Source organism: Acomys minous (assembly GCF_964271855.1).
Source record: "Acomys minous genome assembly, chromosome: 7".
Lineage (NCBI taxonomy): Eukaryota > Metazoa > Chordata > Mammalia > Rodentia > Muridae > Acomys > Acomys minous.
In genome coordinates, this window is record NC_140488.1 from 21,488,685 (window position 1) to 21,504,857 (window position 16,173).

A 16,173-nucleotide genomic window follows, 5' to 3' on the forward strand; every position below is an offset into this window, starting at 1 on the left:
AGAGGGCACCAGATCTCATGATAAAGAAGTCAGGTCTAATTTATTTAATCACACTGACCACATGGACAACATGTCTCCCAAAGTAATTTTGTTGTTTTCTGAGACAGGGTTTCTCTCTATTATCTTGGTTGTCCTGAACTCACTCTGTAGACCAAGCTGGCCTCGAATTCACAGTGATCCGCCTGCCTCTGCCTTATAAACCCTGGGACTAAAGGCATGCGCCACCACACCCAGCTTCCAAAGTAACACTGTTAAATGTAACTTTCCATTTAATGGTACTTGATAGGCTTCATCGTCTGAATAAAGTCAACCATGTATTTTTGTTGCATGATGTTAATATCTACTTGAATCCTCATCTAAACAAGGTGAAGGTAGTGGTACTGTAAGTTATCACTTTGCCTGCACAACTGAAGACAATATACAAAGCGGGAGTTTTTGTTTTGATATCTTTAAAAGGTAGATCTGGGGGCTGGAGAGATGGCTCAAGAATTTAAGAGCACTGGCTGCTCTTCCAAAGGTCCTGAGATCAATTCCCAGCAACCACATGGTGGCTCACAGCCATCTATAGTGAGATCTTCTGTGGTCTGCAGGTGTACATGCAGGCAAAACACTGTATACATAATAAATACATCTTTTTTTAAAGGTACACTTGGGGCTCAGCGGTTTAGTTTGTTGCTTTTGCAGAGGACTTGGGCACCAGGAGCTCTGACAACCTCTTCTGGCCTCATTGGGAACTGGAAATGTCCCCTCCGCACCCCCCAACTCCTTTAAAATAAGAGATGGACTTGGTAGGTAAGCTAGGCATGGTGTGCACGCCTGCAATACCAGCACTTGGGAGGTAGAGGCAGGAGACCCAGGAGACCACAGGCTTCCTTGACTGTACAGCCTGTGCTATATGACATCTTTTCTAAATGAATAGATGGCTTGGTCATTGAATTTCGCAATAGTAGCAGGGTTTTGGTATAAACTTTAGCAATTGCTAAGGACTGCAGATGGAAACAGTTAAGTGCCCCAGGTGAGGAGAAGGCCTAAAGAAGGCTGGATGCAAGGTTGTAATTAGCTAAAGAAAACCATATAACTCTCTTTCTCGTGTGTGTGTGTGTGTGTGTGTGTGTGTGTGTGTATTGTTTTTTTTTTTTTTTAAGACAGGGATCTCTGTGTAGCCTTGACTGTCCTGGACTTGCTTTGTAGATCATTTCTCTATTTTGCCTAAAGTCATTTAGTTGAGACTTAACCATGAATTTTAAACACATATGTGCCAGACAGCAGTACGTAGCATGTGTAGGAAAGCACTCCTGTATACTCTATGGCCATCTCGCCATAGAACTATGGAGGAAAAAGTACAGTCCATGAAGCAGAACTTTGCTTTTCAACCTGGCTAGGGTCAAGCTCAACACACGAGCAAAGTTCCAGCAGCAAACAGTCCGTGGAAAAGGGAGTAACCCGAGTCTATGAAATGGAATAGCTGAATACCCTGCGACCTGTCAGATAATCTGTACTGGGCATTTTCATGTGCTCATTTTCATAGTTACACACTGATTTGCTGCCAGTGGACTTGATTTCAGCTATGGGGATCCGAACCATGTATTAGAAGGAGCAAGATACAGTGCAACTCCACTGTCTTTAAAAGGCCGCCATTTCTATGATGACATCTTTATATTGTGAAACCCTGATCATATTCATTTTTGTTTAACCACGCCCTCCAGTCCATCTGCATTCTGAGTATGTGCTCTGCCTGTTCTGTCAGACCAGGGGACTAAACTCAGGGCTAAGGGTATACTGCTCAACCCATACAACTCAACTACCTGTCTGTCCAGCCTTCCTCCCTTAGTTGGTTACTGTCATGCTATTAAACATATTAGGTATTTGTCACTTTGAAGTAAAGCAAGAAAGGACACAGCACTATTGCTGTTACCGGATGGCCCTTGATACACACTTTTACAAAAAAGACACACACACAGACCTGAAATTCAGAACTCATTTATTGAACGAATAGTATATGCAAGAATACCATCAAAAGGAAACTAATACTACAAACTACAATTTTGAAAATAAAGCCAATAACAGGAACAAAATATACACAACATGTGAGGAATGTTTGATTTTTGACCCATGACGCATTCCTTATCTTTTCAATTAACTTAAATGTCTGTTAAAACAAAACTGTGCCTTGGTCTAACTTCAGTGCTTTTTCAAAAAGCAACAACATTCTACAACACTTCTGCTTTGAGATATTTGAGATCCACACATTCGTTCAAGTACGTAGATTCGATTCAATAGCAGATCTACAGGTCATGTTATTCCGTTAGTATCTTGAGTAGTGTGCACTGAGCGAGTACCACCTCAAGTTCCAAACTGCTCATCCTTGAAATGAAATTTATTTCAGGCGTGGGTATTTAAAACAATGAGATGAAAGTCAAACTTCTCCCCCGCCTCCCCCCCACCCCCGGAACGAAGAGCTCTTGTTAAAGTATAGAAACTCAAGTCCACCCTTCTACTCTAAAGAACATTTCTCACTAACATTTCTGGTAAAGGCAATAAATGCTCCAGAATAATCTTCAATATACGCTTGCAAAGATTACACAGTTTAATATTAATAATGACAAAAAGGAACAAAACAAATAAAGAAAAAAAAACAAGAAAAAAAGACGCATCAAATTTTCAGGCTAAAATATGCATTAGACAGTTATGGCAGTATTTTTGGAAATGATGTAAATGCCATATATTTACCAAATAATGTCATGCTTATTAAAACTACAGTTAAGGACTTAAGAGATGTACAGTAAATACACTGCTGAGGTCCATTTATCTAAATATTAATACCACAATGTGATTACTAGCCAGATGGTGAAGATGCTACTTGGGAACGTAAGTACTGTACAATTTTTACATTGTAAGGCACTTTTACTCAGCATAGAATGAAAACAGGAACAAAGAATCAAAATATTGGAAGTTTACACCCAAACATGAGTTATTAATGTGACTTCAGTTTACACTTCAGCTTTAAATGAAGGTTATTTAGCCAATCACACCACAGTGAGAAAAACAGGTAGTCAGCCACCTATCTTACCAACCAAAAGGTAAAGTGCTTTTCTGGTTGCTAGTGGCAGAGAAAGGACTGAAGAAACCCATACAAAGTCACACATTTACTACATATCAAATCCATCAACTGACAGCTATAGTATTTGAAGTCCTTTATATAATTATTGACTGGCCATAATTACCCCTGGCACCTTCCATTTTTCTTTAAAAAATCATTACAGTAGTTGTCCAAAAATGAAGGAGCTCTATTTCTCCATGGGTAAGTTCTATGGCACACAATGTAAAAATTACCTAAACACAGTGATTTAAAGATTTAAAAAATAATGTTTTTCAAGCTGTTATAAGGAAATAAAGTACAGATCCTTTGGAAAAAGTCACATCGCTTGGTAAACAAACTGAGATCTGTCCTTGCACTTCAAGTCATGATGAACCTTGAAAATTAATCACATACACATCATGGCATATTAAGAGCAAAAGGAGAAGACGTACAAGGCAATCCACTACTAAAGCTAGTTTCCTTCTAAAATAACAATTAAAATGGTTAAAATAAAGCAAGCATTGAGTCCCTTGATTTAAGTAAATGTGTAAATACACACCTTAACAAACATGATCTTAAGGGACTAGCAGTTTAAAAACCCAGTCAATAAGCACAGTGTAATTTTCCACCTGTTACATTTAAAACTGCTGCTCTACCAACTGTACAATAGATCAATGTACAGTCAAGTTAGTATGTTATTTCTTATTTGCAAATCTGATTCATTGTGGTAGGTTAACTAGTAACTCAGAACTCAGAATCCCTACCTTTCATACTGAGGTGCTATGGTAGTATTAGGCAGACCACAACTAAACTTTTTTGGTTTTGCCATAAAGAAATATATATATAAATGTGCTTCAGCAGGTGAATGGAAGAGTGTCACTAGCCAGATGCCAGTGGAAATCCTTTCTAAAAATCTGGTGATTAAGAAAACACTTCCGAGCCCTAGAAGAAAGCAGGGCACAAAAGCCTAGTCTAATGTAAGCAAACTGATGACTGAAAGCATTAAATAACGTTTCTAAAATAGTGGTCACAAAAATCAAAAATAAATACTGTTTACACAAAGATGCTTTCTCTTTCTCTTTAAACTCTGTTAGCACATAAGACCTCCTTACATACTTTGGGCCAATATGTGAAGCATTCCTCACCACAGGGCACTTGAGAGAAACTCTTTTCAGACATGATGTCCAAAGTCCTCTTTAATCTCAAAGAGGTTTAACCTGATCTTGCCAAATGTTATTTTGACCTTGATAAGATTCCATTATTTTGCCAGAAGCTCTTTGTCCAGCACAGAAAGGTGTACTGTCAAGAGGATTTTGGCAGCCGCACTGGGGCTCAGAGCTTGTCGTCACCAGTTGCCCAGAGTCCGTGCTGCTCAGCGAGAACAACTCTAAAAAGGACCAAAGGAAGGCCTCAGCATGCTTCTTGGAAGAAACATTTAAGAAGTGCTGTTGAAGCCAAGACAAAAAGAAGGTTCTCTTTTTGATTTCCATTGCTTGAGTATGAAAACAAAGCCCAGAAATCACCAGGTGTTGCTACCAGAGGCGTGCTTACATGGTGAAGTATAACTTGCTTCCGGTTCCTTTGAGCATGGATCCACTACACAAACTTAAAACACTCTAAATAGTAGAACTTTGTTCAGTCCAGCAATATAGCTTACTTCATTCAATGTCTGCTTTACCTGCTGACAGTATACACAGGGTTTATAGTGTTTCGATTGCTTCCCAGAAACTGCACACTACAGCTACGTAATATCAATATGTCAAATTCGGCCATCTAGTGAAGGCTCAGAAAACAACTAGGGTGTTTTTAGGCAGTTCAACGAAGGATCTAAGAGTCGGGCAGTAAAAAGTTACAAACCCTTTCTTATTTTAGAAAAGAGTTGGGGGAAAAAGCATAGGAGTTATAGATGTCTTATTCTCAGTTTTCTACTCTTTCTGTCCCACGAACCTGTTTAAAAGATGATAAAAAATGTAAAATATGATGCTTAAAGGTGATATAATCAACATAACATTACTGAGGAGCAAGGCTATCTTATTGATTCCACATTCTAACTATATTTACTGATGAAGTAGATAGCTTGTTTTTATGGCTCTAAAACTGACCAGCTAAAGAAAAACAAATACAACTGTGCAGGGCTATACAATCCTCAGCATTCCGGCACCACACTCATTACTTGATACAATAGGATTACAATTCTTGCCGCACATCATCATTCTGTCTCAGGATGCATGGTTTTCTGACAACAGAGCTCACCAAATCAACTTCCATACCTAGTTTCCATTAAGCTGCTGCTGGCTTAGCTGCTGATCAATCGCCACTCTCCCCCGGCTTTTACTCTCTCGTTCCTCATCTTCTTCGTCTCGCTCATCATTTCCACTATGGTTTTTACAATATAGTCTACAATGATGAAAGACAAGCATCTTAAAACCTTTCTAATGTTGATGAGAATGTAATTACATCATTAGTAGAGGAGGTTGGTTTCCTTATAAAATATGGGTTTGCTCATTCATACTTAGCACCATGAAAGAGCATCAGGTAACGGTGCTCTGGAGACTGTATCTTAACACAAAAGAAAACCTAAAAAATCAGCTCTCACTTAAAGAAACGAACTAATCAAATGCCACAAATTTATTTCATGTACATAACTTACAATTACACTTTGGGAAATACAATTTTAAAAAGCATCTACTTTGCCAGGCACGGTGGCGCACGCCTTTAATCCCAGCACTCAGGGAGGCAGAGGCAGGTGGATCGCAGTGAGTTTGAGGCCAGCCTGGTCTACAAAGCCAAGGCTACACAGAGAAACCCTGTCTTGAAAAACAAATTTACTTTTTTTCTTTGTGTATATGTACACCCAAAAGCCAGAAAAGGACCCTGGATCCTCTCAAAGAGCAAAAAGTGTTCTTAACAACTGAGCCAGCTCTCTGGCCAAAGAATATATTAAAGGTACTTGCCATCAACCCTGATAGCCTATATTTAATCCCTAGGACCCACATGGTGGAAGAACACTAATCAACAAATGAGCGTATACATACATACACACACGGGGGGGGGGGGGAGAGATTGTTTCTCTATACACTGTTACTTTGTTTATATTTCACAACACAGCCTTCCCCACGCTCTTCCAATGCCTTCCCTAGACTCCTTCATGAACCAGCTGCTTCCCCTGCATTGCACTTGGCTGAGGCTCTCTTCCTCTATACTGGTCCTCCTAATTTCCTCTCATCTCATCACATTGACCTTCTTAACACAGGACTGAAACAGCTTGTCAGCTGCACCACATTGACTGAAACAGCTTGTCAGCTGCACCACATTGTGGTCTTATCTTGCTCCATTTTATTTGGTTCTCTCTCACTCCATTTCTTATAAAATGGGGATCAAATGAGAGTTTGGTCAGCTTTAGTCATCATTCAAGATACTCCTTAACTGACCCTGCCTACTTGTGAAGGCATGCAATTTCCAATTCCCTACCAATGGTGCTGTACTTAAATCATATGAATAAGGTAGCAGCAACCAAGGTGGAGTTTGTCCTTGTACATGTAGGTTCCGCCTTAAATACAAGCAAGTAGTTGCTGGAGTGAATTTTTTTTGATACTGTGCTGTTCCAGCAAATTTTGATGTGGGTAGATACACTGTATATTTGAAATTTATGATGTTTTTAAGATAAAAATAATTGCTGGGCATGGTGGTGCACACCTTTAATTGCAGCACTCGGGAGGAAGAGGCCTGTGGATTGCTGTGAATGGGAGGCCAGCCTGGTCTACAAAGTAAGTGTCCAGGACAGCCAAGGTTACACAGAGAAACCCTGTCTCAAAAAACAAAAACAAAAATAAAATAAAAAGAGACAACTTAAATAGGTATTCGTTGAATATATAAAAAGTGTCTTTAAAATTAGGCAGGCCTGAATAGATAGCATTTACTGTGCAGTCATGAGGTCCAAGGTTTGGGTTCCAGCATCCTTGTAACAAGCTGGGCATCAGACACATGCTGTTAACCACAGATCCTGGCAGAGTAGAAGACAGAAGGATCTCTGGGGCTTGCTGGACAAGACAGCAAGGACTACAAGAAAAACCTTGTCTCAAAAAACCAGTAATAAGCCAGGTTGTGGTGGTGGTGCACTCCTCTAATCCCAGCACTCAGGAGGCAGAGGCCGTGGCCAGCCTGGTCTACAATTCGAGTCTGGGACAGCCAAGGCTACACAAAGTAACCCTGTCTTGAAAAACAAAAAATAAAACAAAACAAAAAAAGATAATGATGATGATGATGTGGTAGCTTTTCATAATTAGTTGTAGAAGGAGGAATGCCAGTTAAAGGCCTGACTAGAAAACCTAGTGAGACCCGGGCTTAAAAAAAAAAAAACAACAGGAAGAAAGAGAAAGAAAAGACAAAAGAGGGGGCTGGAGAGATGGTTCAGTGGTTAAGAGTGCTGCCTGCTCTTCCAAAGGTCCTGAATTCAATTTCCTGCAACCACATGGTGGCTCACAACCACCTGTAATGTGACAGGGCGCCCTCTTCTGGCTTGCAGGAGTACATGCAAGCAGAGCACTGTATACATAATAATAAATAAATAAGTCTAAAAAAAAAGACAAAAGAGCTAGGAATATACCTTGATGGTAGACTACTTACCTAGCATCTACATGTTCTATTCCCAGAAACACACACTCGCTCATGCGAACATAACACAGACAAAGAAAAGGTGTATGGAAGCTGGGGGTTGAAAAGGCCATGACACTGAGACAGGTGTGGTGGCGCACGCCTGTAATTCCAGCACTCGGGAGGCAGAGGCAGGTGGATCACTGTGAGTTCGAGGCCAGCCTGCTCTACAGAGTGAGCCCAGGACAGCCAAGGCTACACAGAGAAACCCTGTCTTGAAAACAAAACAAAAACAAAAAAGGGGGAGACTACTAAGACAGAAGAAAGTGAGGGGGCTAAGTATGACTGGAGTATATTACACAATGCTGCAACAAACCCCTTTTATACACTTAGCATATAGTGAGGGGGGGAAGATGATGATTAACGCTGGGCTAAATCAAACCTGGTTTTAGGTAATTCTGACACTTGACAAAGATGGAACAGCACCCTCTTGCGGTCAGGAGTGGATAAAATAGGCACTTCTCACAAGGTTTACAGCTAACATTTGAGAATAGAAGGCAAAGATGGGCTTGGGGTAATATAATAACTGAATATAAGCTATGTGGGTTTTTTCTTCAGACAAGGTCTTATTATGTAGCCAATGAGAACAAGCAGTCCTTGAGGCAGACCTAGAATTCATACGTAGCTATGTTTCCTGCCATGCTTAATTTAAGACTTTTTGATCTGTTTTACCGAGACAGTCTTCTATAGCCCAGGATGGCCTCAAACTCACTGTAGCTGAGGCTGACCTTCAACTCCTCCGGCCTCTGTATCATGAATGCTCGCATTACAAGCATTCACCACTCTTACCCAGATTTTCAACCTAGTTTTGGTCATTATTTTCCTTCATGTTGTAAAACATTTAACAGCTTTATGCAGAATCTGTACTCTTCAAATACTGAACATGGGACTGCATCGTTTATTATTTTTTTTAAAGATTTATTTATTGATTGATTTATCATGTATACAGTGCTCTGCCTACATGTACACCAGCAGGCCAGAAGAGGGCACCAGATCACATTATAGATGGCTGTGAGCCACCACGTGGTTGTTGTGTATTGAACTCAGGACCTCTGGAAGAGCAGATAGTGCTCTTGACCTCTGAGCCATCTCTCCAGCCCCATATTATTTTTTAATTAATTATTTTTAAACCATGAGTTCAGATATCAAGAATAAGGACTCAAGAATAAGGACTCCACAAACGAAGCCAAAACCAGACTTGAAATATGATTTTCTGTCAGTTAAAAAGTTAATCTAAATGTCTAAAACAGGAACTAATAAAAAAGTGATTAACCAAATACAGCAGAAAAGCACATACCCATTAAAAGAGAAGAATCGTTAAATGCCCCAGATACAACAAATGGAAAGCAGACTGTAACCAAACTGCCTCCCACATCTGACAACTTTCCTCTGCGAGTCTTTTACGAGAGGAACAACTCTCAATTTTGTTTAAGCTGAGATTTCCCCTGTTACATCAATACACCAAATCATTACAGACAGAAATTATGCTCTGATTACTACTTAGATAAAATTGCTGACATTTTTTGATTTGGTTAACATTATACTGGTTTTTACAGTAATTTGCTAACTAGGTATTTTTTTCTTTTCTTTTTAGTTTTATGAGACAGGGTTTCTCTGTGTAGCCTTGGCTGTCCTGGACTCACTTTGTAGACCAGGCTGGCCACAAACTCACTCTGCCTCCCTAATGCTGGGATTAAAGGTGTGTGTCAACACCGTCAGGCGACTACGAATTTTTCAATGCTAAGTCCTTCTATTGAGGAATGTAATATACTTTACTTGAGTGCTTAGAAAAATGCAATTGTTTTTAAAGTTGGGTAAAGTGTGTATGTGTGTGTCAGAGAGAGGGGGGAGGGAGAGAGAGAGAATGTGTGTGTGTATGTGTGAGTGTATAGGGAGAGGAAAAAGAAACACTTTTCCTTTACATTTTTTACATTTTCTTTGTTTTCTTCCTTAAAAAAAAAAGGTTTATTTATTCATTATGTATACAGTTCCCTGCCTGCATGTATACCTGCAGGCCAGAAGAGTGCACCAGATCTCATTATAGATGGTTGTGAGCTACCATGTGGTTGCTGGGAACTGAACTCAGGACCTCTGGAAGAGCAGACAGTGCTCTTAACCTCTGAGCCATCTTTCCAGCCCCTCTCTTTTTTTTTTCCTTGAGACAGGGTTTCTCTGTGTAGCCTTGGCTGTCTTGGACTCTCTCTGTAGACCAGCCTGGCCTCAAACTCACAGAGATCCACCTGCCTCTGCCTCCCAAGCGCTGGGATTAAAGGTGTGCACCACCTCGCCCTCTTTACATTTTCAAACCAATTAGTACTGGACTTGCCTTTTAAAAGGCATCTCATATTGTGCAATCTTATCATGCTTTCCTTAACTTTCCTGAGTTTGGCCTTGATTCCTTTCTGTCTTCTTCAAAGACAGTATCAGTAACAAGGACTAATGGTTGTATTTATTACACATTTGCTTTTCTTCCTGTGCTAGGAATGAAAGTTGGGGCCTCCTGAACGTCTAGTCAACTGTGCTACCACTACGCTGCACTCCAGCCCCTTTCTTTTCTAGCTGAGCTAAGCACCCTCCAGAGCACGCTGCAGGTAATGCTGGTAGTCAGCACCTCTATCTTCCTCCTAATTGGAATGAATGTGTGTGCAGTCTAATTGTTCCATTAGCGATGAATCACATCAAGTTCAACTGATTGCAGAACTACTGAATTGAGACATCTTTGGTAGGACACAGGCATGGCCAGTTCCCAAAAGGCCCAGTCTGGGTCTGGTGACTCTGAAGCCTCAGCCCTGGATTGGGACCACTGTTCTTTCACTTCAACACCAAACAAACTACTGGCTGCTTTCTCCTGGACACCCTATCATGATTCCTAATTTTGCAAAAGTGCCCTTGACACAATGCTCTAAGATTAACAAAATGACGCTCCAAGTTATAAAGTGGCCTTTCACCATTTACCTGAAAGATGGTGACATGATAGTTCTTTACTAATTTACAATATATCAAATCAACACTTGTTTTCCAATTTTAAACATCAGATTACAGAGCTGGATTTGATGTTTATATTTATACTGACTGTATACAAATGCGTGCACACACACACACACACAGACACACACTGATGAGACAGGTGCAGTTTGTTGACTTGAATGGTTCGCCATTACAGTTAATATGCCTTTCATAGCTGGGCATGGTGGCACTCGCCTTTAACCCCAGCACTGGGGAGGCAGAGGCAGGTGGATCTCGAGTTTGAGGTCAGCCTGGTCTACACAGTGAGTCCAAGACAGCCAAGGCTCCACAAGGAGACCCTGGCTCAAAAACCCAAAAAGGAAAAAAAAATGTATGCCTTATATCACAAAATAGAAGTCTTCCATTTCTTGCTATGTGTTAGCTCTCTATATAATATTCACACTGCCTACTACTTGGGGCCTGACAGCATTAGCATATGATGTGGACACACAAAGGACTTGATGACTCAATGTGCAACTGCTATTTCTACAAACAGGAGAGCCTGAAGTAACGGTTTCGCTGTGTATTAGTTATTGTTAGTGCTTCACAACTCTCAAGGGCACATTAAGTTCAGGGAGTCCTATCAAATTATGCTCCACCTGATGGAAAGAATGGAACAATTTTTAGATACACAGGTAAGTGGAAGAGCCATTACAAAGAGTGATGCGCAGTCCAAACTTTTGAGATACACTCCGTCTTGTGATACACACTCTTGTGTGAGGATTCAAAGCGGGACTTTACAAACCCCAAACAAGCACTTTAATCTGAGTACCCCAGGTGGAGCAGAAGCAAGGAGACAAGATGAGCGAACAGGCTAGTGATGATGATCCGGGTGAAAATTGTTAATAATTTAGACTATGCATAGTTGTCTTGGCAAGATGGTAAAGGTGTATACACTTTAATCCCAGAACTAAGGAGGCATATATGTGTGAATTGGAGCAAAAAGGGGCTACACAGTAAGACCTTAGTTTTTTTTTTAAACCCTAGTGTTTGGTGTGGAGCTTGTGGTGTCTTGTGGAAGAGTGGGAGGAAGGATAGAGGGATCTGGAGATGCCAAGGACCCCACAGAAAGACCTACAGAGTCAACTAACCTGGGCCCATGAGGGCGTCACGGAGACTGAACCACCAACCAAAGAGCTTGCATGGGCTGGACCTAGGCCCCCTACACAGATGCAGCAGATGTGCAGCTTGGTCATCATGTGGGCTCCCTAAGAATGGGAGCAGGGGCTGTCTCTGACTCTGCTGCCTGCCTTTGAATCCCTTTCTCCTAGCTGGGCTGCTTTATCTAGCCTCAGTGAGAGAGGGCGTACCTAGTCCTGCTGCAAAGCGATATACTAGGGAGGGTTGGTACCCATGGGGGGGGCCTTCCCTTCTCTGAGGATAAGAGGATGGGGAGGGTAGGGAAGGGGGTGTGAGAGTGAGACTGGGAGGAGAGGGGGGAGGGGGCTGCAATCAGGCTGTAAACTGAAAGAAAGAAACCTAGAATTTGTCTCAGTGCTACAGCATATACTTTCCCTGTGTACACCAGAACCCCTGTGCCATGTTTACCTTTGCCCTTTCCATCTCAGCTCCAGCAATTTTTGAAGTAAATGCAAACACTTCTTATCAGAGGTTAGCTTAGTTCTTTCACCTCCAATATCATAGCTGTTTGTAACTACTTCTAGGTATTTATATACTTTACAACTGAACACTGACTTGTCTGGCCACTTAACTAAAAGTAAAGTTGTTGGGAGAGCCCAGCAAACTGTAAACTTCAGGAGGACAGTCTTGTGACTGACTGATCCCTAGTGAATGGCCGACTCCCAGTACAATGCCTACCACACAGTTAACAGATGAATGAATGCTAAACCAGGGGCACACAGTCAGGAAAAAAAATGTTAACTGTAGTTCTCATCCCTTAATCAATATTGGACCAGTAGTCTAAAATTGCCTGAAACACCATCAAAGAATAGAGATTAAAAAAAAAAAAGAAATTGCGTTATCTTTGTTTTTTGTTTTTTGTTTTGGTTTTTCAAGACAGGGTTTCCCTGTGTAGCTGTGGCTGTCCTGGACTTGCTTTGTAGACCAGGCTGGCTGGCCTCAAACTCACAGTGATCCGCCTGCCTCTGCCTCCTAAGTGCTGGGATTACAGGTGTGTGCCACCACTGCCTGGCCTTGTGTTATCTTTTTAAGGGCACTAACTTACTGACATGTTAAAGAAAACAGACAATTGTTATCTTACTTGTAAATTCCTCGTGACATATTTTCAATGTATTTTGCTTTATCTTGTACTCCACAGTGGTAATGGTAGGTTTTAACACAGGCTTTAATTTCACATCCAATAGTAGCACCAGGCTGACTGCAAAGTGTACATTTCTGTTCAAAGAGAGAAAGAATAGTCAGAAACTTCGAGGTTTGGGCCATCTTATATATTCTATTTAAGCATCTTTTAGCCAAGTACTTCAGTTTACACAGAAGAGAGCACTCAGGAGCTGGTGTGATGACTCAGTAGTTAAGAGGACTTGCCGCTCTTAACCGAGGACCAGAATCTAGTTCGCAGCCCCCATGTTGCAAGGCTCACAAATGCCTGTAACTCAGCTCCTTGGAACTCACAGGTTGCAGGCAGCTTACAAGTGCCTGGCTTTGTTTATTTATTTTTTTGGTTTTTCAAGGCAGGATCTCTCTGTAGCCTTGGCTGTCCTGGACTCACTTTGTAGACCCGGCTGGCCTCGAACTCACAATGATCCACCTGCCTCTGCCTCCCAAGTGCTGGGATTACAGGCATGCATGCCACCACGCCCAGCTTGTTAAAACTGCCTGTCTCTTCAGGTACTGATGCCTTCTTCTGGATTCCATGGGCACCCACATACATATGTGTACACAAGCAGATACACATAAACAAAAATAAAGTTAGTAAGAAAACAACTGGCATTTTCTACTGAAAAACTACACTGATTAAAACTAGACTTATATAGCATATAATCAAAGTTGTGACACCATGAAAGGTCAGACTGTCAATACAGATGATACTTGATTTTGTCAAGCACAAAGAGAATAAGATTGTCCAGTTCAGTGTTTGGCTGCCTTTCCTTCCTGAAATCAGATCCTTTCCTATTATGACTGGAAAAAATGAGGAAAAAAAGGAGTGATCCCTCCATTAGGAGGCTTGCTACAATGTTTACACAATGGTGCAGCAAGACCTATGGCACTGAGATCATTTCAGAACATCTCCTAAATAATGCTGTGAGAGCAGGTGCCCCGTGCAAAAGAGGTTTCCCAGTGCAGTAAGTCCGACAAACCGGAGGTAAATAGATTCCCTTTCCAGAATGTTTCATAGCCCTTCTCCAGGAAGGAGGGGGCATAGTAAATAGCTTGCAAGTTTATTCAACTGTAGATGCCCTTTTATTATTGGAGTGGTGGGGGAGGATCATGATGAACTATTTTCTTTTTTTGGTTTTTCGAGACAGGGTCTCTCTGTGTAGCCTTGACTGTCCTGGACTCACTTTGTAGACCGGCTGGCCTCGAACTCACAGCGATCCACCTGCCTCTGCCTCCCAAGTACTGGGATTAAAGGCGTGCGTCACCACACCCAGCTGCTTACAACCGCCTGTACCTTCAGGTACTGATGCGCCACCATGCCCGCTGATGGACTAATTTCTATTAGAGTATATGCAGGGGGTTGCTTGCTTAGCACTTACCCTAACCCTTTAACAGAGCCATACAACAAGTTCAGCAAGAGAACTGAACTTTTATCCCACGTCCTTTAGACTTCTGTTAAACAGCATAGCACTTGTTGCTGCGTAAGAGGACAAGGTGACTTTCCTATATGTTTTAGCAGAAAAGATTTCTTTTCAGCTTCAAGGTGATCAAAATTAACAACCAAATGACCCGAATCTAAAGAACAAACAGGAAGCTCCACAGAGAAAGCTCATGGAGTTGGACAAGGACCACATGCATCTGAAGCTACTGCGTGAAAGATTGGAGAACTTCACAACAGGGCAAACAGATGGGCTGGGCCACCCAGGAGCAGCCATTGTGTGCCTGATATGTGAAACATGGGATGATCTACTCCTTCCTGTGTGGTATTATCATGGCTCCAAGAGTTGTAACTGAATGTTCATGTCCTTGTACGTAATTCCCAGTTTATTTCTTCTTAAAAATTGTTTTGTGTTATGACTGCTTAGACTATACGCATGTCTGTGTGCTACATGAATTCCTACATCCCTCAGAACTGGAGTTACACACAGTTGAGCACCGTGTGTGTCCTCTGGAAGAGCAGCCAGTACTCTTAACTGCTGAGCCATCTCTCCAGTCACTTATTTTTCAAACGATGTACTTTATTTTTAAAAATCTTTTCCTTTGCTACTTTGATTTTATGTGGATGAGGATCCCGTCTGCATGTCTGCCTATTTCCCACGGGCATGCAGTGCCTGTAGAGGACAGAAAGGGTGTGGGCGCCGGAATCGTAGTGACAGACAGCATGAGTCATGTGGGTGCTAAGAACTTCTGAAAGTGGGTTCTCTGGAAGAGTGGCAAGTGCTCTTAACCGCTGAGCCATCTCTCCAGCCTCTTACTTAATTTTTCAAAATATTTCTTTTATTTTTAATTATGTATATGTGTGCGTATCTGGGTGTGGAAATGTGCAGACATTAGTATATGGTGTTGGATCTGGAGCTAGAATTTCAGGGAGTTGTGATCTGGGTGCTGGGAACCTAAGTCAGATCCTCTCAAAGACTAGCACATTCTCTTAACCCTGAGCCATCTCTCCAGCCTCTGTAATCCCCAAGTTAAATCTAAATATATATATGGAGGATGTTCGAAAAGCAACAAATATAGTTTGTGTTCTTCAACAAGTCAGAGAAAATGAGACAAAGGGGGCTGGACAGATGGCTCAGTGGTAAAGAACACATACCATTCCTGCAGAGGACCAGAGTTTGGCTCAAGCATCCACACTGTGGCTCACAACTTCCTGCTACTCCAGTGGCAGGGAGTCTCATGCCCTGTTCTGGTTTCTATAGGCACATGTATAAACATGTGTACATAGGCAGATACACACACACATAAAAATAAAATATAAAAAAGGAAAAGAAGCACCTATGACGTTGCACAGGAAGACCACTGGGGTTTGCCATCCACTAGCCTAGCTCTAGGTTCAAAGAAGTGTCTCAAAGAAGTAGGAGGGACAGGGCGGGACACCTGACAGCTGACTCTTGCTTCCAAACACACTCACATACACACATACACAACACACACACAAACAAATACTAATAATATTTAAAAGAGTTTAAACAACAAGAATGAAAAGTACAGGTAAAATAAGCAACAACTGGTAACTTGGTAACTGACAAATGAATCACATTAAGAAGAGCATTTGTTATCAGCCTGTCTAAACTTGTTCACAACCAAACTCGAAAAAAGGGTTGTATTCCACTGAGGCTGTACTTCTTAAAGCTGCT

At 41.5% G+C, this 16,173-nt stretch overlaps 1 protein-coding gene across 4 annotated transcripts in view; it reads right to left on the reverse strand.

The window, feature by feature from the left end:
- Positions 1–1,964: 1,964 nt before the first annotated feature.
- Positions 1,965–16,173, reverse strand: part of PHF6 (PHD finger protein 6) — a 47,003-nt gene continuing 32,794 nt past the window's right edge. For 2 of the 4 annotated variants that reach the window (XM_084790712.1, XM_084790713.1), the window contains 2 exons: positions 12,960–13,093; positions 1,965–5,476 (listed from right to left, as the gene is read on the reverse strand). In XM_084790712.1, coding sequence (XP_084646838.1) covers positions 5,350–5,476; positions 12,960–13,093 — 261 coding nt within the window. In that variant the 3' untranslated portion in view covers positions 1,965–5,349. The remainder of the gene's footprint in view (positions 5,477–12,959; positions 13,094–16,173) is intronic. The other 2 variants (XM_084790711.1, XM_084790710.1) reach the window with 2 other exon arrangements.